Source organism: Paramormyrops kingsleyae, chromosome 9 (assembly GCF_048594095.1).
Source record: "Paramormyrops kingsleyae isolate MSU_618 chromosome 9, PKINGS_0.4, whole genome shotgun sequence".
Taxonomy (NCBI): Eukaryota; Metazoa; Chordata; class Actinopteri; order Osteoglossiformes; family Mormyridae; genus Paramormyrops; species Paramormyrops kingsleyae.
Window position 1 is genome coordinate 26,796,734 of NC_132805.1, and position 21,854 is coordinate 26,818,587.

The following is a 21,854-nucleotide window of genomic DNA, read 5'->3' on the forward strand; positions in this document are numbered from 1 at the left end:
GGTTCATTTCATTCAGCCGTTTCAGCGGATTTTTCATCTTTGTGAGTTAAATTTTTTCTGGCCAGAGTAGGACCAGCAACTTCGAGATGCTTACAGAAAGACAACGTTGCACAACCACCAAGTGTCAGAATACAATTTAAACAGTTAAATTGCAATATACTACTGCAAGTGCTTCTGATTAATATTAGTCATGACAGCGTCTGAGCGTAGCGCCTCCGCCCGGGGAGATCCCCGGCCCCGCCGATCGCTGGCGGCTTGCTCAGCCTCAATGACACAGGCAATGATAAATACGCGATTGATTAAGTGATTAACGGGAAATCGTCTCCTATTCCAGCTGCACGCCTTAACTATTACCGGTGCGAGTATGAGTATGAGATGTTGGTGCTGTCCTGCCGTTATTTCAGTTAGAGTCGGACGGTGGGCAGCTACATTTTCCCCAAAGGGTGTCTTACTGCCATGGCAGTGGCGCTTAGTAGCAGAGATCCTTCTCGCACTGGCAGGGACTGGACGGCGCGGTGCTGAGGACTCGGCTCTGATGTGAAGGCAAGCGGGGACAGACACATTCAGATGCTCCCAGCTTAGGTGAACTCTGCAAAAACAACCTGACAAACTCCTTCCACATCTGCCCGAGTTTATATTGCCTCCCTGCTCAGTTTGGCAGAGCTGGCCGGAGACAAGAGAAAACATGAAGGTGCGAAAGGGAAAATACGGGGGCAGATAGAGAGGCAGGAAGATTGAGGCTGACAAAGACAGAGAGCAGAAAACAAGCAGGTGGGAACTGCTCGCAGGCTTTTGGGAGAGAGAGGGCGGAGGGTGTCTATCACGCTCCTCACACTGCTGTTATTCGGTACACTATTTTTACGGCTTTGCCATTTTTTCTTTTAATGTGGGTCTTCCCGGCGACTCCGGGGACGCCGGGCTGCCGTGCAGCGGCATGAGACTCGGCGTGTTTAGCAGAGGGAACGAGGCGAGAACGGCGATGCTTGTGGGGAAAAGGAGCCTGTAACGGGAGCAAAGCGTGTAAAGGAGACGGAGCAGGAGACTCAGAAAGACCGGATGCAGAATGGAGAGGAAGGGGGCTCCAGGAAAAGAGGAACCGTAGGGAATGTAGCGAAATCAATGGAGAGGTGTTCTCAAAGCGTTATTCAATAAAAACACAACACCTTAGTTAAAAGTATGACTCTTAAGCTTATTATTTTGTTATCATCATTATTATAATCATTATTATAACCTTTGTTATCATTTTTCCATTTTACAGCTTGTTTATATTTCAAGTTCCTTTTTATTCATTCCACTCAAAGGTAAACATGATTGTTATTCGTTGTTTCCAACACTAATAAATGCTTTTGTTGTTTTGCCCATTAGGTGCTCGTCCGCTCACACATGCACAGACAGACCTTTCCTGACACTCACGCGGTAACAGGCAGCCACGCACGGGCACGCGGATGTCAGGACACGCACACACACACGCACGCGCGCGCGCGCACACACACACATACATATACACACACAACCACACTCGCACCCGTAGGCTAGAGACACAGGAACACACACGTAACACTGAAACAGACTTACGCTCTCCCTCATACTCTCGTGTCTAAGTTTTTAAGTGCAACATTTGAAGAGTGATTTTGTTCTTGTGTTTTGCGTCTTCCCCATAAACTCTTCAACAGCTTTTATCAGATACCACCCAGTCCCCCGTTCATGCCCAACACCAGCCCAAAAAACACAGAGCTGTAAAACAACACAAAAACGAAACAGAGGGGAAAAAACATTCATTTTCAAGTTTGTGAGATGCCTGTCATTCAGGAGCTTGGATCTCCTGACAAGAGCGGGCGTTTTCCTTCTTCAGCTTCCATGACAGGATGAGATGTTTCACCACGGTGATCCTGCTCACACTAGCTTGAGGACATACACTAGTGCTGCGTCAGCCATCAGTCATACTCTACTGTTAATGTCCTGTTAACTTGCATTTAAAAGAATGCTGATTGCAGACTAATACTATCACACACTTACTATCACCAGGATCTATAAGGTGCTAACAGCAGAATGGGGGGGGCATGGTCATTGTACACATTCTTACACTCTCTCTCCAGCTTCCATGCACGCGTCTCACGTCCTCAAACCAAAGCACTTATAACAATGTTTTATTTCACTATGTATATATGTGAATATATATATATATATATATATATATATATATATATATATATATATATATATATATATATATATATATATATATATATATATATATATATATATATATATATATATATATATATATATATATATATAGTGGATAGATGTGTTTATCCACTATTCTCCAGTTTGAGATGATGTTATGCCTTGCTTGTGGGTCGTCCTTGCGCTGTGTGTCACTGGATGCTACACAGATACTACACGCTTCTGCTTAGGTTACGACAAAGGAAACCAGTAGACAGACGGGTGTCTGGCATAAAAGAAAATCAGGCCACATGCCACGCTGTCCAAAGAAGAAGGAAGAAAAGGCCTTAAACTACAACCCAAAATGTATATAAATATATATATATACAGAGTTATATGTATATTTAAATACATCTTGTCACAGTCTTCAAGTTTGCTGCGGGAGGGTCCCCCAGATCCTGTCGTGAACGGCTTGGCATGGCCACTCTACAGAAGGCTACTTCAGTCCTACAGATAGGGGTTTGGGTTCACCTGCTGCTTCTATGTACAGTTATGGGGGGGGGGAAAAAAACAGTTTGGGCAGAATGATGAATGCTGATCAATTCAGTTATTTAAAACCAGTATTGCTGAAGTGTGCAGACCATCAAATCAGGAAAAGTGAGAGCGGGAACCCCATCTCACGGTAAGAGATTTCAAATTGCGTTGATCTAAAGTGTTTATGCAGTTTCCTGCGTGACAAAGCTAGGCAAAAAATAATAATAGTGGGGGAAAAAAAACCTTGAATCCACCTTGAAGGCATCTAGAACAATATAAAACGGGGAGAGGAACACGATCCGGGCTGTTCCCGAACGAACATCATGGCTACATAAGGACTACAGTACGCGACGGACAGGGAACGCTCTCCTTTAAGAGGCACGGCTGACCGCCACTGGCCGTTGTGTGTCGTCTCGGTTCGCTACGGCGCACCGCACTAAGCAACAGGAAGCTGCAGCCATTCACAGCGGTGCAGGTGTCTTCGGTACAGGAGAGGCGCACCGCCAGTGAAGCAGGCCACCGTCACGGTGTGTATCCAGTGAGCTCCGTCTGGCCCATAGGTCCATGTGTCCTCAGTCACGTCCTTTAACTGATCTGACAGGCAGTCTGGGCTTGGAGCCTCACAGCGGCGGCACCGCTGTCAGAAGGCAGCGACGGCCCTTGTGCCGGGACACACGGACATCTACACATGCATGTTGCGAGTCACACGTAGCGGTACCACACGCACACGCACACGCACACGCACACGCACACTCACACTCAGCCCATCTACAGGCAAGTCATCATGTGTCCGGGCTGCTTCACGCCACATCCATCTCCGTCCGAGGCTCGTTGCGTCGAGTCGGGTCACCTTCCCGGGTGCGTCCGTGGGTCCCCTTTCCAACCGTGCCCCCTCCCAAATCTCGGCCTCCGCACTCTTGCCCGCGCCCCGCCCGCCGGCTGGCTGCCACAGGGGAGGCAGGCGCGCTAGGAGACGAAAAGGATGGCGAGGAAGAGCGACGCCACGGTGAGCAGCAGGCGGTCGCGCGAGGGGCTGCTCCCGCTGATGCTCTTCTCCAGCTTGGGGACCTCAGGGCTGAACTCGTCTGCGGGAGAGAAGGCAGGAGAGTCAGGGAGACAAGGACAGTGGCCCTGCAGGGGGGCAGCAGAGGGTGTGGGGGACACATGGAAGGGGATGCGCTGGGGGGGGGGGGGGAGACATGCAGGGAGCGGACACATGGGGGGGGGGTGGTGTGGAAAGGGATGCGCTTTGGGGTGGATGTGTGGGGGACGGACGAGCGGGGGGGCATTCAAGGGGACATGTGCAAGACGGACATGCAGGGGGGGGGGGACACCAGCTGAACGGACGTGGCATGCACTGAGGTGGGGAGCTTCAGCAGAGAATAATTAAGTGGTTATCTCGGGGCATTAAGCCCCCGCCCCCCCCCCGCCCCCCTACAGACGGAGCGTATGGGCTCATTCAGCGCAGAGGATGCATCTCTCATGCCAACGTGAATTCCCATTCCGCTGCAGTCTGCAGGGGCCTGAGAGGAGCACTGGGGGTGCGGGGGGTGTCTGGTCTGCAGCCATAGGGATCATGGGGTTAATCCTTAAACACTTCGAGGGAGATGTTGCAGAGTGCCAGCGATGGGGGGGGGGGGGGGAACAGCTCTGCCTACCAAAAACGTAAAAATCCAGCCAAACAAGTTTCAGTGCGAGGCAGACAGACAAACACATTCCTGAGTGACACGCTCTGCGTGTAATCGGGGGGGGGGGAGGGGGTGTGTGTGCGCTGGCAGACGAAACACGCCATTCACCCATCCCCACATGCCTCTACCAGGTGTTCAGGGGTCATGACACTGGGGTCATGGCCTGGGGGGAATTTCCACTGGCTGATGTACAGCGCCACCTGCTGGTTACTGTTCATAGCCTCTGGCCTGCTCCTGTTTATTTTATTGAAGACCACCTGACCTGTACCATGTGATGTGAGCTACCCTACAAACACATGCTGTCAGGACTCTAAGTATTCCAGCACAGAAGCCTGGTTTGCGTCCAGACCGCCGAGCCTCCCTCTTCAGGGAGTCTTATCCGCGCCTCTTTATCTCGCCTGGTACAGGGCTCACCATGGAGAGACGCACAGCAGGGGTGGGAAAGCCCCCCCACATGTTCATCCTTCCAGTCGCCCCGCAGCACACTGTCCCAGTGAAAAGCGGCTGATTAGCTGGACGGAGCCGTCAGGCAGGAGGGCAGGCATCCTACAGGGCAGTTAACAGCTCAAGGCCTGCTCTGTCAGCAGGATGTGCTCCCCTGCCTATCGGGGGCGACCTCGCCCCCACAGCGTTACTCAAGCCTCTTCCGTCGCCCCCCCCCCAAAGTCTGGGTCAGCTTCTGACATCTGTCAGACGTGCCCAGTCACTCGCTCTGTTCCCGGCACCGTGATGGAGGGGCGCTCCCCCATGAGCGAGCAGCCGCTTAACCCGCACGCGGCTCCAGCTCTCGGTGTCAGCGGCAGGACAAGCAGGCGATTACAGCCCCGCATTCACACACGCAGCCAAACGCCGGGGTGCCCAGTAAGCGAGAAACGCGTGACGGCTGGGGCTCCCAGGGGAATAATCCGGGGAGCTGTGCCATGTAGTGTCCGCTGCTAACAGGGCCCATCATTTTGGGGAATGGAAACCCACAGGTGCATATTATGCAGGGGGTGGGGGTCACATTTGTAAGTGCAGACTGGAGCTGCAGGTCCTGCATTATTAAGCCTGAGTACGAAAAACAGCAATAAACTGGAAAAGTGTGGCAGCAGAACCGGCGATGGGTTTCTGATGTATTGGCCACTAAGGCTGCATAACGGCTCCTCCTGCGGTCCCGCTCACCCACATTCCCGCGCTCTCTCCGTGTTCCCGCTCATCCACGGTCCCGCTCACCCGCAATGCCACTGGCCCCGCGCTCCCGCTCGCCCACATTCCCGCTCGCCCACGCTCGCCCACATTCCCGCTCGCCCACGCTCCCGCTCGCCCACGCTCCCACTCACCCACATTCCCGCTCGCCCATCCTCCCACTCGCCCACATTCCCGCTCGCCCATGCTCCCGCTCGCCCGCATTCCCGCTCACCCGCATTCCCGCTCGCCCATCCTCCCACTCGCCCATCCTCCCACTCGCCCATCCTCCCACTCGCCCACATTCTCACTCGCCCATAGTCCCACTCGCCTGCACTCCCGCTCGCCCACATTCCCGCTTGCCCATCCTCCCACTCGCCCACATTCCCGGTTGCCCATCCTCCCAACCGCCCACATTGCCGCTTGCCCATCCTCCCACTCGCCCACATTCCCACTCGCCCACGCTCCCACATTCCCGCTCGCCCATGCTCCCACTCGCCCGCGCTCCCGCTCGCCCACATTCCCGCTCACCCGCACTCCCGCTCGCCCACATTTCCGCTCACCCATGCTCCCTCTCGGCCGAGCTCCTGCTTGCCAGCACTCCCAGTCAACATAGGCCTCGTCCTATCACCACGGCAGCACCGCTTGCTCCAGGGGAGGGTTTACACGTGGTTTATTTGCGGCTCGGACGTTAATACACACCACGCCCCCTTTTTCCAATATGGTGAAAACACAGAGAAAGCCTAGGAAAGGAGCCAGTGAGGAGCAGGAAGCAGAGCAGGACACTTGGCAAGGACACCAACTCCACTTGGCAAAGTGCTGAAAAGGTGTGGGCAGAGACATTGAGGCCGCGAGGGCGGGGGGAAGGGCTCTCTGCTGGGTCACGCTTTGCTGAACCCGTATTACGGGGGAGGGGGGGGGGGCAGCATGTTAAAGAATGATTATAAAAATACTGCTCATTAGCAATGTCCTAGCTAATGTAAGGTGCCACCACTGGCCAGAGCAGTTAATGGGCTTGGGCAGCCAGGGCAGCAGAGCAGTTTGGGGGAGAGAAAAGAAGACAAAGGATGTAGGCGGAGAGACTGGGGGTGAGACAGGAGAAGAAGAGGGGGGAGGCAGGAGGAGTGACAGAGGGAGAGGCAGGAGGAGTGACAGAGGGAGAGGCAGGAGGAGTGACAGGGAGACAGGGGGAAAGATAGGAAAAGACAGGGGGAGCCAGGGGACAGTGGAGGGACAGGTGAGCCTGGGGACAGTGGAGGGACAGGTGAGCCAGGGGACAGTGGAGGGACAGGTGAGCCCGGAGGACAGTGGAGGGACAGGTGAGCCGGGGGACAGTGGAGGGACAGGTGAGCCAGGGGACAGTGGAGGGACAGGTGAGCCGGAGGACAGTGGAGGGACAGGTGAGCCAGGGGACAGTGGAGGGACAGGTGAGCCAGGGGACAGTGGAGGGACAGGTGAGCTGGAGGACAGTGGAGGGACAGGTGAGCTGGAGGACAGTGGAGGGACAGGTGAGCCGGAGGACAGTGGAGGGACAGGTGAGCCAGGGGACAGTGGAGGGACAGGTGAGCCAGGGGACAGAGGAGGGACAGGTGAGCCAGGGGACAGTGGAGGGACAGGTGAGCCAGGGGACAGTGGAGGGACAGGTGAGCCAGGGGACAGTGGAGGGACAGGTGAGCCCGGAGGACAGTGGAGGGACAGGTGAGCCGGGGGACAGTGGAGGGACAGGTGAGCCAGGGGACAGTGGAGGGACAGGTGAGCCAGGGGACAGTGGAGGGACAGGTGAGCCAGAGGACAGTGGAGGGACAGGTGAGCCAGGGGACAGTGGAGGGACAGGTGAGCCAGGGGACAGTGGAGGGACAGGTGAGCCAGGGGACAGTGGAGGGACAGGTGAGCCGGAGGACAGTGGAGGGACAGGTGAGCCAGGGGACAGTGGAGGGACAGGTGAGCCGGAGGACAGTGGAGGGACAGGTGAGCCAGGGGACAGTGGAGGGACAGGTGAGCCAGGGGACAGTGGAGGGACAGGTGAGCCAGGGGACAGTGGAGGGACAGGTGAGACAGGGGACAGTGGAGGGACAGGTGAGCCAGGGGACAGTGGAGGGACAGGTGAGCCAGGGGACAGTGGAGGGACAGGTGAGCCAGGGGACAGTGGAGGGACAGGTGAGCCAGGGGACAGTGCAGAACCTCGTGGTCACCTGTATTACATCTCTGTCAGCTGGACACAAGATCCTGATAAATGAACTGATAATGAGAAAGTGCCATTTAACCTCACAGTCGGACACAAAGGGACCTTCAATTTACAACAGCGTAAACAATATTATACGATTGGAGGAAGCGGGCAGAGGGAGCGTGACCAGCGAGCGGATCTCACAGAGCCGTCTTCAGCACCTCGGGTAATATAATATAAAGCAGCTGGCAGTAACCAGTCTGACCGTCACTGGCACAGAGAGGCAGGAGGGCAGCAGGAAAACGGAACAAAAAGAATAGAGGTGGAAAAGAGGACACTCACCAATGTCATGTATTTTGATGTTGGGCCTGAGCGTGTAGTCTGCCTGCGTTGGGTGGATGTTGTTGTCCACGTCAGTAGCTGGAGAAGAGAGCAGAGTTGAGAGCTTGGCCACAGAGACCCGCCATTCGCAGACACGGCGCGAACGGCACGCCGGCAGGGTGAGGATAAGCCTCTCGAACGCCTCGATAAATCGAAATCGACACTGAAATGGAGAACGGGAGGTGAGGGGAATGAGGGGGAGGGGGGCATTAAAAAAAACACAGCAGATAGCAGCGTGGCTGGGCAGGACAGTGTATCCTCCCCCCCGACAGACACACGGGGGGGGTTAATGGGATCCATTCAGCGCAGCCGGCTGACTGCATACCACAGTAGATTTAAACTGACAGCCAGAGACAGGTTAAAACAATATACAGGGAGCTGTGGACTAGCTGGGCACTGGAATGGATTAATACTGACGTGAGGGACAAGGGCAGTCATTGGCTGAGCTGTTAAAAGCACTGCGGGGGAAACCGTGGCACGCTTAAAAAAACAGCCTAATGCCGAACAGCCAGGTCATGGGGGGGGGGGGGGGGGGATATGGATCTGTGGGGCCACCGAACACTGCTTAGCGACGACACACACGTTTGTATCCATATATTTGTGGGGACTTTACATTCATTTCTATGGGCATAACCCTAATCCCAACAATGACAACCTTAACCCCCTACCCATAAGTAACCAAACGAAATACAAAACTTCTGGCATTTTTAGTTTTTTTGTATGCAGTGGCAGACTTTTATAAAATTGAGGTTATCCTTATGGGGACCGAAAAAAAGTTACCACAAGGTAAAAAAAGACACAGGTTTTTATCACATTGTGGGGAAATCTGGTCCCCACAATGTAATAAATACAGAAACACACTCACACACACTTTTGTCTTTGCTGGGACTTCCCATTAATAAAAATCCACTGAATTATTCTGTGGCTCAGTCACACATAACTCATAATTCAAGAAAGCAAAGAGGAGAGCAAAAGCATGATACGGAAACACCTACACATACGGCACATCTCGGGGGGGGGGGGGGGGGAGCGAGTACGGCTGCTGTGCGTTTGAGCTGTCTCCATAAAGACAGCAATGCCTACACACACACACACACACACACACACACACAGCTACAGGTAGGACAGGAAATTGCTTTTTCCCTGGACTCATAAAACACAGCGGAACTGCGGGAGGAATGACCGAGAAAAGAGGGGGTCGACAGAGGGTGAGAGCAGCCAGAGACAGAGGCTGACATTGTGGGGCAGCGCCTGCCACGACTGAGCGGGGGTCACACGCGGCCAGGGAGAGACGTGCAGACGGGGGGGTGTGGGGGGGGGGGGATGGGGCAGAGCTCTGAGTAGAGCACAGCCGACACCTGCTCAGATTTACACTTAGAGAGGCAGTCGGGCAGGACATATGGCTGCCGGTGAGCACAGGTGACCTGGAAAAGTGCGACCGCCGCCTTAATCATTAGCGGCATTAAGACACTAAACACACTCCGATAGCGTCACAAAGGCAGCGCAAAGGACGCGGTTCATCGCTGACTCCTACGAGCCATCTGACACCTCTCCCAGGAGACCGTTTCATTTCTGCTTCTATATTAATTAAAAATTAATTATTAATTGTCTAATGAAGTTAAAAAAGTGCTAATTCTTTTTCTTATCTTTTCTGGGCGTTTCCAAGTAACTGTGGAGGTGGCAGAGTCCAACCGCTGAGCGTAAACATGTCAGGAATGCATGCTGAGTGTGTGTTGGGGACGGCCCCCAGTTGGGCGTGCTTGAGAACGGCACCCCCTGCAGGACGGGAGGAGAGATGCACTTACTGGAGGCGCAGCAGACGTAGACCCTCAGCCGGAGACAGCTGCGCCCTTGGTGGGAGGTGGGGGTGGCTGTGATGACACATAAGAGCATCAGCTACACACAGTATACACACTGCAAGCTTGGGGCGGGGGGGGGGTGTATCGCTCAGCCTCTAGACAGATTTTATATAAAGGGGAGCCTGACGCTCACTAAGCAGTTCCTAATAGACCTATTTATGCTGTACAAAAACAGTGGGGGGGGGGGGGGAGGGTTATGGGATCGATTATGGATTCATCCTTTTTTTTCAGATACAATCATAACATGAGAATGTGAGGGGTTGTAAAAAATGTAAATATACTGTTTATTTTTGGAAATTAACCAACTCCTCCGCAAAACCCCCAGCGTCCCGTGGCCCGGTGCTGGTTGGGAACGCCTAGTCTACAGACCCAGGCTGGTCTGGATGCCGATAGCGAGCAGCAGTGTAAGCTGCACTACTGGCACAGGCCTGTAGGGGGCATGTGGGGAGGCAGTGACACTCACAAATGTAGTAGTAATATTTTCCCACGAGGAACTCGTAGCCGAGGGAGAAGGCACTGTAGCGCTGGAACTTCTCCGAGAACTTGATGGGCGCGTGCGGTGCGTGTGGCCGGTTACACTCCCAGCGCTTGAAGCCCAGCTGTGGGTCGCAATTGCGGTAGCCGAAGTAACCGACCATGTAGAGCACGTACTGCTCGCCGATGCCGCCCCGCTGGCTATCGTTGTAGTGTGGGCAGTAGATGTCCAGGTAGTCGTTGACGTTCACCTGCACCGTGTAGCCCTCTCCACGGAGACTGGGGGAAAGACGGGGGGGGGGGAGGGGGTGAGATAGGGTGGGACGCGAGCCCCCACGACACAGCAGGGGGGCACAGAGCTGCACGAGAAAGCAGAGCCACACGCATGCAACAAAACTCGAAAATGAACAATGGGGGAATGAAGGCTTAAAAGGGAGAAAACGGCAGACAGACATATTTATGGAATGGTAAAAAATTATCAATAAAAACTCCATTTTCAGGTAAATATTAAAACTCCTAGACAGGACGTCTCTGTAAAGAGGGGAAAAAAGCTGTAAGTATTTATTCGGGTCCAGGCTCGGCGTGTTGGAGGTGAAGTGACCCTGTGTGACGTGGCGGGGCGCTCGCGGCTGCCAGCCAAGGTCACCTGCAGGCCTGTGATCCCGTCTGGACCTGCCTGTCTGCTTCTCTGACGCCTGTAACCTGGAAGATGTCGCTGCTGTTTCTGCCGCTTCCCCACGGGCCTGAATCATGAGGAGGAGGACTCTCCCAGCATGGGGGGGGGCAGCCGGACAGCCCTGCACACTGTCTGCATGGTGGGCCCCCGCTCCTCACCGCGTTGGCAGGCCCTAAACACACCCCGGCAGGGTAGCTGGCATTCTGGGCAAAGCCATGGTCTCGGGGGCTGGCTGTTGGCCCGGCCTCCCTTCGGTGATGAAGTGAGCGGTGACGGGCGCACCCTGGTGGCTGGGGGGGTGGGGGGTAGTAGCAGGGGGGGTGTTGGGGCCGGCTTAGACTGAGATTGTCAAGACAAATCATGCGGCATCGCCACTCCTGACCCCTCTCATTTATCAGCGTCCTGCCAAAAAAAGCTTCACCTGACAGAGAAAGATGGAGGTTTCCCAACATCAATAACTTTATTTTCTATGCTCAGAATGGGATCATATCTACAGCAAACAGAACAACTCTTCAGTGCGATAAATCAAACCTTCCCGCGGCTGTAATGACACTCAGATAGCAGTAGGTGTCAGTATTGTGTTGCCTGCATTTCCCGTTCCCTCTCTCGGCCTGACCCTCCCTCCCACCCTCACTCCCTAGCCTGCTACCGCTTGTGCTCCCCTCTCTCACTTCTGGGTCACTTCTCTGGGGAGATTATAATTCAATTATTAAATGAAGATCGAAAACGCTGCTACATCATACTTCTGCTGATCCCTCTCTGGTGCCTCCCCTAAAACTATTTCCCCTCTTCCTCAGGGCTCCGCATCTAACCCCATCCCCTGCTTCCTGTCGTATATATATGTATGGCCAGGAACATGCGCACACACACTGCACGCACACACACTGCGCACGCACACACTGCGCACGCACACACTGCGCACGCACTGCGCACACACACACTGCACACGCACACACTGCACACACACACACTGCGCACACACACACTGCACACACACACACACCCCTGCCTGTCCTGATAAACTCCTGCCCCTTATTTATCACCAATCTCACAATGTGCCACAAAGAAAAACATTATTTAAAAAAACATTTTATTACTCAGATCTGTTTGGGGGGAACAAGTCAAGCGCTTCTAGAAAACTATACATATACATAAAGTGAATAAAGGCGCACAGAGGAGAATGCCAGGGGAAAGAGAGATGCAAATCGTGTGAAATGGAGAAGGAAAAAGGGTTAGAGGCTTAGAGACAGGAGGGGGTGTGAGTGTATGTATGTGTGAGTGTGTGTCTGTGAGTGTGTCTGTGAGTGGTTGTGTGTGTCAGTGTGTGTGTATGAGTGCATGCCCAAGAGACTGTGAGTGTGTGAGTGTGTGTATGAGTGTTTGCGTGTGCGTCTGTGTGAGTGCATGTGACAGTGTGTGTGTGTGTGTGTGAGTGGATGTACCGTGTAATGCATGTGTCTGAGTGTGTATGAGTGCATATACAAGTGACTGTGTGTGTGAGTGCGTGTGTGTGTGTGACTGTCTACAATGGCAGAGGAAAGAAAGAGGGATCGCTGGTAAATGGAGCCGGCGCCCTGGGAAAGGGCCCCTTTCAGCGTTCAAAGGAAGGCGTGTTAGATCACCACTTACCTGCCTCTTCCGAGCTGCTATCCATTACCCAGGCGCGCTGTATTAATGAAGCGCGGGCAGCATTTGCATACCGTGTTGGTTTTATTAAACGCATTGGCGCCATTAGAGGCCTCCTGTCACAGCAATGAAGCCTGATTTAAACGGAGAAAACGTGGGGAATTTAAGTGGGGGGGATGCTACGTATAATTTCACACTGAAAATGGGGGGTGGGGGGGGTGGAGATAGAGAGATGACAGAGAGAGAGAGAGAGAGAGAGAGAGAGGCTTTCTTTTTTTAATCAAAGAGCGAAAGGGGAGACAGGGACAGAGCATAAGAGGCAAACATGTATACAGGGAAACGGAGAGATCAGATAGAAAAAAAGAGTGCATGAAAAAAGAGGAAGAGAGCAGGACTATTTTTAAACCCAACAAGGGAGGGAGGAATAAAGAGAGAAGGAGAGTGCGGATGAGAGCGGGAGAGAGGGAAAGAAAGAGTGCGTGGAAGTCTTCCCAAGAGATCTAGTGAAGTGGAAAATAAATGAAGCGATGCGGAGCACTGGCTCCCTCTCCCCTCTGCCTCTTTTGTTGTCTCATCACCAATTTCCTTTTTAGTGAAGGATGCTGAGCTAGTTAGTAAAGACAGCAGGTCCTGATGAAAGGGGTGGGGTGGGGTGGGCAGAGGAAAAGCTCTAGTAACCCATCTCCTTCAACAAAGCGGCTAAAAATACTTCAAATGACAATGCGATATTATGATTAATATCAAATAAGGCCGTCAGACGGGCTGAACCCCAGAGACAAACTACTACTCAGATTTGCGTTAATAGGGCCACCAAACAGCAGCTATGCTATCTGTCGATCGCGCACTGACTAAGCTGAGGCCCAGGCGGTGGAGCCCTCACCATGCGTCGGCTTTAGAACCATCCTCAGACGACACAGCACTTTGGCCGAAAGGAGAGGCGTAACACGGAGCGGATCGGGCCAAGCCAAGCCGGGCAGCTGCGTCAGCAAGGGGCCCGGATCAGTGTCACTGGGTGAGGCTTTGGCCCCAAAGCAGATTCGGCGGCTTGATCGAAGTAAGGAGGCAAATTAATGCTCCCCGACGACAGCCCAGCTCAATTTAGGGGAGCCGTCTGTTCACACCGGAGTTTGAAAAACAGGGAATTAAACGGCAAATAAGCCCAGAAAAACAGCAGCTTGTGGGAGCCTCTTATCTGGCAGGAGTGTGTCGACGCAGCAGGGCTTTTGAAGCGTCTGAGATAGTGTTTCAACAACCTTTGAAAGCAGTGGCCGGGAAAAAGGGCCGTTCCGTGTCTCTCGGCAATGCGAACGGGCGTCACGGCGCGGCCAACGCGTTCAGAGGCACAAAAGGTCACTCCTGACAACCAAGCACCATATTTTCTGCCTGATTCAGGTTTGTGAAGCAAAACCACATTCGTGGGTGAATTTAAATCACTATCACCCCCTGTTCTCCTCTCGATGGCACAAGAACTCCCCAACCAACCCCTGGAACCACAAAGCAGCTGTTAACTCCTACAGCATGTGCTGATCTAAACACCTTCTAAACACCCTATCTCGCTCTTTCGCTGCTACGCCCACTACGCCTCCTGCTCCCCCATCTCTCGACCTCTCAGCAGAGACACTGGTAAATTATTGAAAGGTTATTAAATTCAGAATCATCGCAAGGCCTTGGGCTTTTACACTGACTCAACATAAACTCACATACATACACTTAACAAAAAACAACAAGGCAGATATCACAGAGTACTAGACCTGCGAGTACTAGACCGGCTCTTACAGTACAGTACACACACACACACACACACACACACGCACGCATGCTCGCACATGCATACACACAGACAGACAAACACACACACACAGGCAGCAGGACACCTGTTACAGGAACCGTGAGTAAGGTTCCTGAGTGACATTCACAAACAAGAAACATGCTAAATCAGGAAGTTGCAGCAGTAATCCCACAGCCTGTCTCTCCCCACGACAGTGAGGGTTCTGCGAATGTCACCACGAAACACAAGCCAGCGGACACTCCATTTGCATGCCTCTTTGATGGCAGCTGGACAGAGACGGCCTCTGTGATCCCCCAAGGCCAGCCCAGAACCCCCCCACCCACCAGAGTGGCTGGCTAGCACCGTGTGCGCTTATCTGTGCGGTGTCACTGACTATAGATTTTGTGATGTAGTCTTTAATTGCACAGATAAAATGAATTAGAGTGGAAACTGCGCAGTCATGCGGCTAACAGCGGCACGGTGCTAGGGGTCTCCAGCTGTGATTAGCACGGTACAGGTGCTCAGTGGGTCCTCGGTGCTCCGGGAGAACCGTGACTGAGGAACAAGGGCATTTCCTGGAACGTGAGTGAGGACCATGGACATTCTGAGGAATGTGAGCGAGGAACGTGAGTGAGGACCATGGACATTTTGAGGAATGCGAGTGAGGAACGTGAGTGAGGAACATGGGCGTTTTGAAGAACATGAGTGAGGAAATTGAGTGAGGAACATGTGGATTTTGGTGGAATGTGAATGAGGAACATGGGCATTTTGAGGAATGTGAGTGGGGAATGTGAGTGAGGAACATGGGCATTTTGAGTAACATGAATGAGGAACATGATTGAGGATCATGGGCATTGTGAGGAACGTGAATGAAGAACATGGGCATTTTGGGGAATTTTAGTGAGGAACGTGCATTTTGGTGGAAGGTGAGTGAGAAACATGATTGAGGAGCATGGCATTTTGGTGGAATGTGAGTGAGGAACGTGAATGAAGAATATAGGCATTTTGAGGAATGTGAGTGAGGAACATGGGAATTTTGAGGAACGTGAGCGAGGAACATGGGCATTTTGAGGAATGATAGTGAGCAACATGAGTGAGGAACATGGGCATTTTGAGGCATGTGAGCGAGGAACATGAGTGAGGAACATGGCCATTTGCAGCTTTAAAAGCGACTGGCACATAGCAGAGATGAGCTTTTTACCACAGTGTTGCAAGTGATATGGAGGACAACAGAGATACCCCCCGCCCAGCCATGTAAGTGTCTATCTCCAGGCTGTGCCTCGGACCGCCCGGTGTGCAGAACCAAAGGGGGGCAGATGGTGGGGTGAGTTGGGGGGGACAATCCCGCATCACATTGAGCCCAGGCACCCACTGAAGGACAGGAGGCGAAACCGCGAAGCAACAGGATCTCCACAAGGTCCTAATGCCCCCCCCCCCCACCCTTCATTGTATCCAGCTGTACAGGGTGCCCCGCGCTGTCAGGCATCTTAACCTCAACAGCAGAGACGGTCCTCAGTGATCGGGGAGCTTCTGTACACATAGCCATCTGCTCCAGGGCATGGCCCAGGTCCCCCCCCCTACAGGCCTCGGGGGCCAAGAGGGTGTCCACGTCTCTGAAATCCAGCTTGATCTACACTGTCAGTCAAACACAGCTGGATGGGCTTCTCAGAAAAAAATGCCATGTCACCCAGCGACAAGGTGCCGAGAGCGAGGAGGAGGTGGGGGAGATGCAGGTGATGAAACCTAGCAGAAGCCAGAGCCACGGAACTTTCCGAATCTGACCAGCCCACGGCGGAGGCGCCTTTCACAAGAAAGCGCCTGACAGGGGCTCCTCTTTGTTTCGGTGCCCGTCTGCCAGGCTAGCAGCGTGCCGCTTTCATTAGGCACCTACGGGGGGCGCCGGCGAGGCTTTAAAATCACCTCTTTCAAGTCTCCTTCCTTTTCAGCCGAAAGTCACTAAATTGGGAAGCTACTATGGCCTTGAACTGTCAGCGCCGGATAACTAGCGACCGAGGGGGACAGCACTGCTCGTTTAGCGGGGCCCGGCTCGTTTGGCGCCCGTGTAACTGTAAATTAGCGGCATAAGAACAGCGTGTAGCTGTCCAGGCCGGCGTGGGGGGGTGGTGTACTCGCAGCCCCTGCTCAGGCAGTTTATGGGGCGGGCGAAAACATCCACGTGAAAGTCGCAGCGCTACATGCAAGGACACCCCCCCCCCAAGTGTGTGCACCCAGCCGTTGTTCCCATGTTTACCTAAGCAAATCGCTGCCCCCCACCCCAGAGGTGGAGGACAAAATGGTGTCAGAGCGGAGTGAGACCCCTCAATGCGATCTTGCGCCTCCAAACAGCCCCCCCCACACACACATACTGAGAAAGAAAAAACCTCGTTAAGGGAGCCGTTTTAATTAGCGTTAATTACTGCAGACACTTGCCTCGCTGTCAGATTGTGTCCCGGCTGTCGCACTCTCTTAACCGGCGATAGCAGACGGATGGGGTGGGGCAGGCTGGGCCGGGGGGGCCGGCTGCAGCACGCGGCGCGCTCTGTGTTTAATGCAGATCCCTATCGGCTGCATGCACTTTATCTGGCCGCCTCACACACATGCATTATTCCGCATTCCGTGGCCCATATGGTTAGGTGTTGGCAGGAGTTTGGGACGTGCCACAGCAATAAAGCCCACTTTGAATTTCAATTGGGATGGGGGGGGGGGGGCGGCGGTAGACCAGGCACTGCAGAAGGAGGGAGAAGACGAGCGAGTGAAAGAGAGAGAAAGAGGGAGAGATGAAGGGACAGATCCGGCCAGATAAAGGGGAAGAGAGAAATGGGAAATTCTTTAAAGGGAAGCAGATAAAGACATTTAACAGAGGGGCAGTGGGACACGGGCAGGGACGAGGGGACGAAGGTGAAAGATAATTGTGCGGAGCGAGGGAAGAAAACAAGGTGCGAGTAAGCGGAGGGAAAGAGGAGGGGGGGGGGCGTGAGTGACAGGGCCATGGCACAGACCATAACGCCAACTCCTGCTATCAAAGGCTGTTGTTTACGGCTGCGGAGGGCCTTGCTAACGTGTCCTTGTCACACCAATAAAGTCGGCTTTAATTTGAACCAGAGGCCTCCCCATTCCCTTCACCCCCCACCCTCCTGCATGTGCCCCCAGCTCTGCTCTTAGTCTCCTCCTCCACCTCCCCGGAGCCCCCGCTCAGGCCACCGTATCTCCCCACCTTGTCTCCTTCCATAAGCTGTCCCATCAGCCAAGCGCCCCCCCCCGCCCCAGAGCAGACTCCCTTACTCTCTCCTCTCTGTCCCTCTTAGCCCCCCCTCATCCCTCTGATATAAAATTTTCATTCCCCTACAGCTCAGGGAGAAAGTGGGGGTGACAGCTGATGGAGGGAGAGGGGGCTGAAGGGGGTGTGCTGACAGGCAGAGGGGGGCTGCCGGTGGGGAGGGGGGGCGAAGCCTCAGTCGGGGCAGGGACAGGGGTGGATCCCAGACCACAGCCGCTGTGTGGAGGACCTGCCACCACCGCCAAAGTGACAATGCTACCCGAAAGGCCTGCTGAACAGCGTTGTGGGCTCTGAGGTGCGTGGCCCACGCAGGAGACCCTGTTTCCACGGAGACGGCAAACCGGTAGCTCACGGACACCAGCTCTGACGCCCTCTGCCGCATGTGTTCCCTTTCACACTTGTTCACTCGCACATACTTCACAGGCATGGGTGACAGACAGCTGTCAGCGCCATCTGATGGGGCATATTGACCTGGCGTGGTGACGGCAATCACCGGAGGCAGCAGGGGGGGGGGGACCGGGTGACAGGTGGAGGACAAGGGGGTGTGGGGGGAGAGCAAGTCAAAATGAAAAGCTGAAACTGAGAGGGATAGCAGGCCGGCAATAACGGAAGGAAGCTACTGAGAAAGATGAAGGTGCCTGTTGGAGACGGTAAAGGTCTGCACTGTGCCGAGCCCCGTCTGCACTTAGCCCCGTCTGCACTGTGCCGAGCCCCGTCTGCACTTAGCCCCGTCTGCACTGTGCCGAGCCCCGTCTGCACTTAGCCCCGTCTGCACTGTGCCGAGCCCCGTCTGCTCCAAGCCCCGTCTGCACTTAGCCCCGTCTGCACTGTGCCGAGCCCCGTCTGCACTTAGCCCCGTCTGCACTGTGCCGAGCCCCGTCTGCACTTAGCCCCGTCTGCACTGTGCCGAGCCCCGTCTGCTCCAAGCCCCGTCTGCACTTAGCCCCGTCTGCACTGTGCCGAGCCCCGTCTGCTCCAAGCCCCGTCTGCACTTAGCCCCGTCTGCACCTGCCGAGCCCCGTCTGCTCCAAGCCCCATCTGCACTTAGCCCCGTCTGCACTGTGCCGAGCCCCGTCTTCACTGAGCCCTGTCTGCTCCAAGCCCCGTCTGCATTTAGCCCCGTCTACACTTAGCCCCGTCTGCACTGTGCCGAGCCCCGTCTGCACTTAGCCCCGTCTGCACTGTGCCGAGCCCCGTCTGCACTTAGCCCCGTCTGCACTGTGCCGAGCCCCGTCTGCACTTAGCCCCGTCTGCACTGTGCCGAGCCCCGTCTGCACTTAGCCCCGTCTGCACTGTGCCGAGCCCCGTCTGCTCCAAGCCCCGTCTGCACTTAGCCCCGTCTGCACTGTGCCGAGCCCCGTCTGCTCCAAGCCCCGTCTGCACTTAGCCCCGTCTGCACTGTGCCGAGCCCCGTCTGCTCCAAGCCCCTTCTGCACTTAGCCCCGTCTGCACTGTGCCGAGCCCCGTCTGCACTGAGCCCTGTCTGCTCCAAGCCCCGTCTGCATTTAGCCCCGTCTACACTTAGCCCCGTCTGCACTGTGCCGAGCCCCGTCTGCACTTAGCCCCGTCTGCACTGTGCCGAGCCCCGTCTGCACTTAGCCCCGTCTGCACTGTGCCAAGCCCCGTCTGCACTTAGCCCCGTCTGCACTGTGCCGAGCCCCGTCTGCTCCAAGCCCCGTCTGCACTTAGCCCCGTCTGCACTGTGCCGAGCCCCGTCTGCTCCAAGCCCCATCTGCACTTAGCCCCGTCTGCACTGTGCCGAGCCCCGTCTGCACTGAGCCCTGTCTGCTCCAAGCCCCGTCTGCACTTAGCCCCGTCTGCACTGTGCCGAGCCCCGTCTGCACTTAGCCCCGTCTGCACTGTGCCGAGCCCCGTCTGCACTTAGCCCCGTCTGCACTGTGCCGAGCCCCGTCTGCTCCAAGCCCCATCTGCACTTAGCCCCGTCTGCACTGTGCCGAGCCCCGTCTGCTCCAAGCCCCGTCTGCACTGTGCCGAGCCCCGTCTGCTCCAAGCCCCGTCTGCACTTAGCCCCGTCTGCACTGTGCCGAGCCCCGTCTGCTCCAAGCCCCGTCTGCACTTAGCCCCGTCTGCACTGTGCTGAGCCCCGTCTGCTCCAAGCCCCATCTGCACTTAGCCCCGTCTGCACTGTGCCGAGCCCCGTCTGCACTGAGCCCTGTCTGCTCCAAGCCCCGTCTGCATTTAGCCCCGTCTGCACTGAGCCCCGTCTGCACTGTGCCGAGCCCCGTCTGCTCCAAGCCCCGTCTGCACTTAGCCCCGTCTGCACTGTGCCGAGCCCCGTCTGCACCGAGCCCCGTCTGCACTATGCCGAGTCCCGTCTGCTCCAAGCCCCGTCAACACCGAGCCCCATCTACACCGAGCCCCGTCTGCATAGAGTCGAACCCTGTTTGTGCCGAGCAGAGCCCCGTCTGCACCAAGGTCCATCTGCTCTGAGCCCCCTCAACTCAGAGCCTCATCTTCACTGAGCTCTGTCTGCAGCAAGCCCCGTCTGCAGCAAGCCCCGTCTGCAGCAAGCCCCGTCTGCAGCAAGCCCCGTCTGCAGCAAGCCCCGTCTGCAGCAAGCCCCGTCTGCAGCAAGCCCCGTCTGCTCCGACAGAGCAAGGCTGCTCATGTCTGTTGGGGCAGCGTGCCGACCGCAACATGAAATATTAATGGCACGTGGCCCCCTCTGCCTTGCCGGGGTGGAGTAACGTGAGACATCTGGGAGCACACACAGGACACAGGGTTAATGGACATGCGTGCATATATGGTGACACGCATGTGCGTAGGTGTCTGACTGAACCCTGTGTAATGGCAAGCTGCTGCAGCTCATGTGACACCCAGCGGGACCAGAGCATGCATGGGCCTTTCTGACATAGTGAGGGGCCTGGAATCAGGGTACAAGAACCATGCCCGAGAACCAAGGTACAACAATCACATCCAGTAATCAGACTGCAACAACTTCACCCGTGAATCAGGGTACAACAACCACATATGGGAATTAGGGTACAACAGCCGCGTCCACAAACCAGGGTGTAACAACCACACCCACAAATCAGGGTACAATAACCACACCCATAAATCAGGTCACAACAACCTCACTTAGGAATCAGGTTACAACAACCTTACCCGGGCATCAGGGTACAACAACCACACGCACAAGTCAGGGTACAACAACCGCACCTGAGAATCAGGGAACAACAATTTCACCAGGGACAGGGGCCAGCCCACATTCCTCTCTCCGGGAACGTGGGGCCAGCCAACGTCCATAGATGGATCCATAGGGATCCATAGACGCCCTCTTTCTGGGAACATGGGACCCATAGATGTCCTCTCTCCAGGAACATGGGGCCCATGGACGCCCCTCTCACCAGGAACATGGGACCAGTAGACACCCTCTCTCTGGGAACATGAAGCCTGCAGGCGCCCCTCTCCCCAGGAATGTGGGGCCCATGGACATCCCTCTCCCCAGGAATGTGGGGCCCATGGACATCCCTCTCCCCAGGAATGTGGGGCCCATGGACATCCCTCTCCCCAGGAATGTGGGACCCATGGACATCCCTCTCCCCAGGAATGTGGGGCCCATGGACGTCCCTCTCTCCACCTCAGGGTCTGAAAATACCTGTGCAAATGCTGCCTCCCAGGTGGGAAGCTCCTGCCTGCACAGGTGCCGCAGTGACTCAGTTTGCCCTCAGCCAGGGACACACGGCGCCCACCGGTGCTCACAGCTGCCCGTTCCTGAGGGCCTAACCGCACTCGATTTAACCGTAACCCTTAAACAGGGGCCTGGTCCACAAGGGCTTCCTCGGCCCCAGTAATGCGAGTATGGGCCAGCCGCTGCATTCCCATGGAAACCGCGTCAGCAGAAGGTGCTCCCAGGAGTGCTATAACAGCGGAAGAGGGCTGAAAGCAGCCGTGCACCTGCCTGATCCTGCGAGCCACATGCAGTGATGGAGTGCAGGAGGATCCACGGATGGGAGAGGAGGAGGAGGGGGAGATTGCAGACATTTGGCCCCCCACCCCCCACACGGAAGAGCTGTGGGAAGGCCGCATCCGGTGAAGTCCCATCCAGACCGCAAA

General features: G+C 55.3%; 1 protein-coding gene and 1 long non-coding RNA gene across 3 annotated transcripts in view; one reads left to right on the forward strand and one right to left on the reverse strand.

Annotated features, from left to right (window-relative positions):
- Window positions 1-418: 418 nt before the first annotated feature.
- Window positions 419-1,390, forward strand: LOC140592684 (uncharacterized). Its single transcript, XR_011993085.1, has 3 exons — window positions 419-582; window positions 654-771; window positions 931-1,390. It is a non-coding gene; the product is annotated as an uncharacterized lncRNA (long non-coding RNA).
- An 888-nt stretch (window positions 1,391-2,278) lies between these two features.
- efna3b (ephrin-A3b) overlaps window positions 2,279-21,854 on the reverse strand; it is a 42,721-nt gene continuing 23,145 nt past the window's right edge. For both annotated transcript variants that reach the window (XM_023806178.2, XM_023806177.2), the window contains exons 2-5: window positions 10,420-10,709; window positions 9,903-9,968; window positions 8,059-8,136; window positions 2,279-3,785 (exon numbers count right to left, since the gene is read on the reverse strand). In XM_023806178.2, coding sequence (XP_023661946.1) covers window positions 3,667-3,785; window positions 8,059-8,136; window positions 9,903-9,968; window positions 10,420-10,709 — 553 coding nt within the window. In that variant the 3' untranslated portion in view covers window positions 2,279-3,666. The remainder of the gene's footprint in view (window positions 3,786-8,058; window positions 8,137-9,902; window positions 9,969-10,419; window positions 10,710-21,854) is intronic.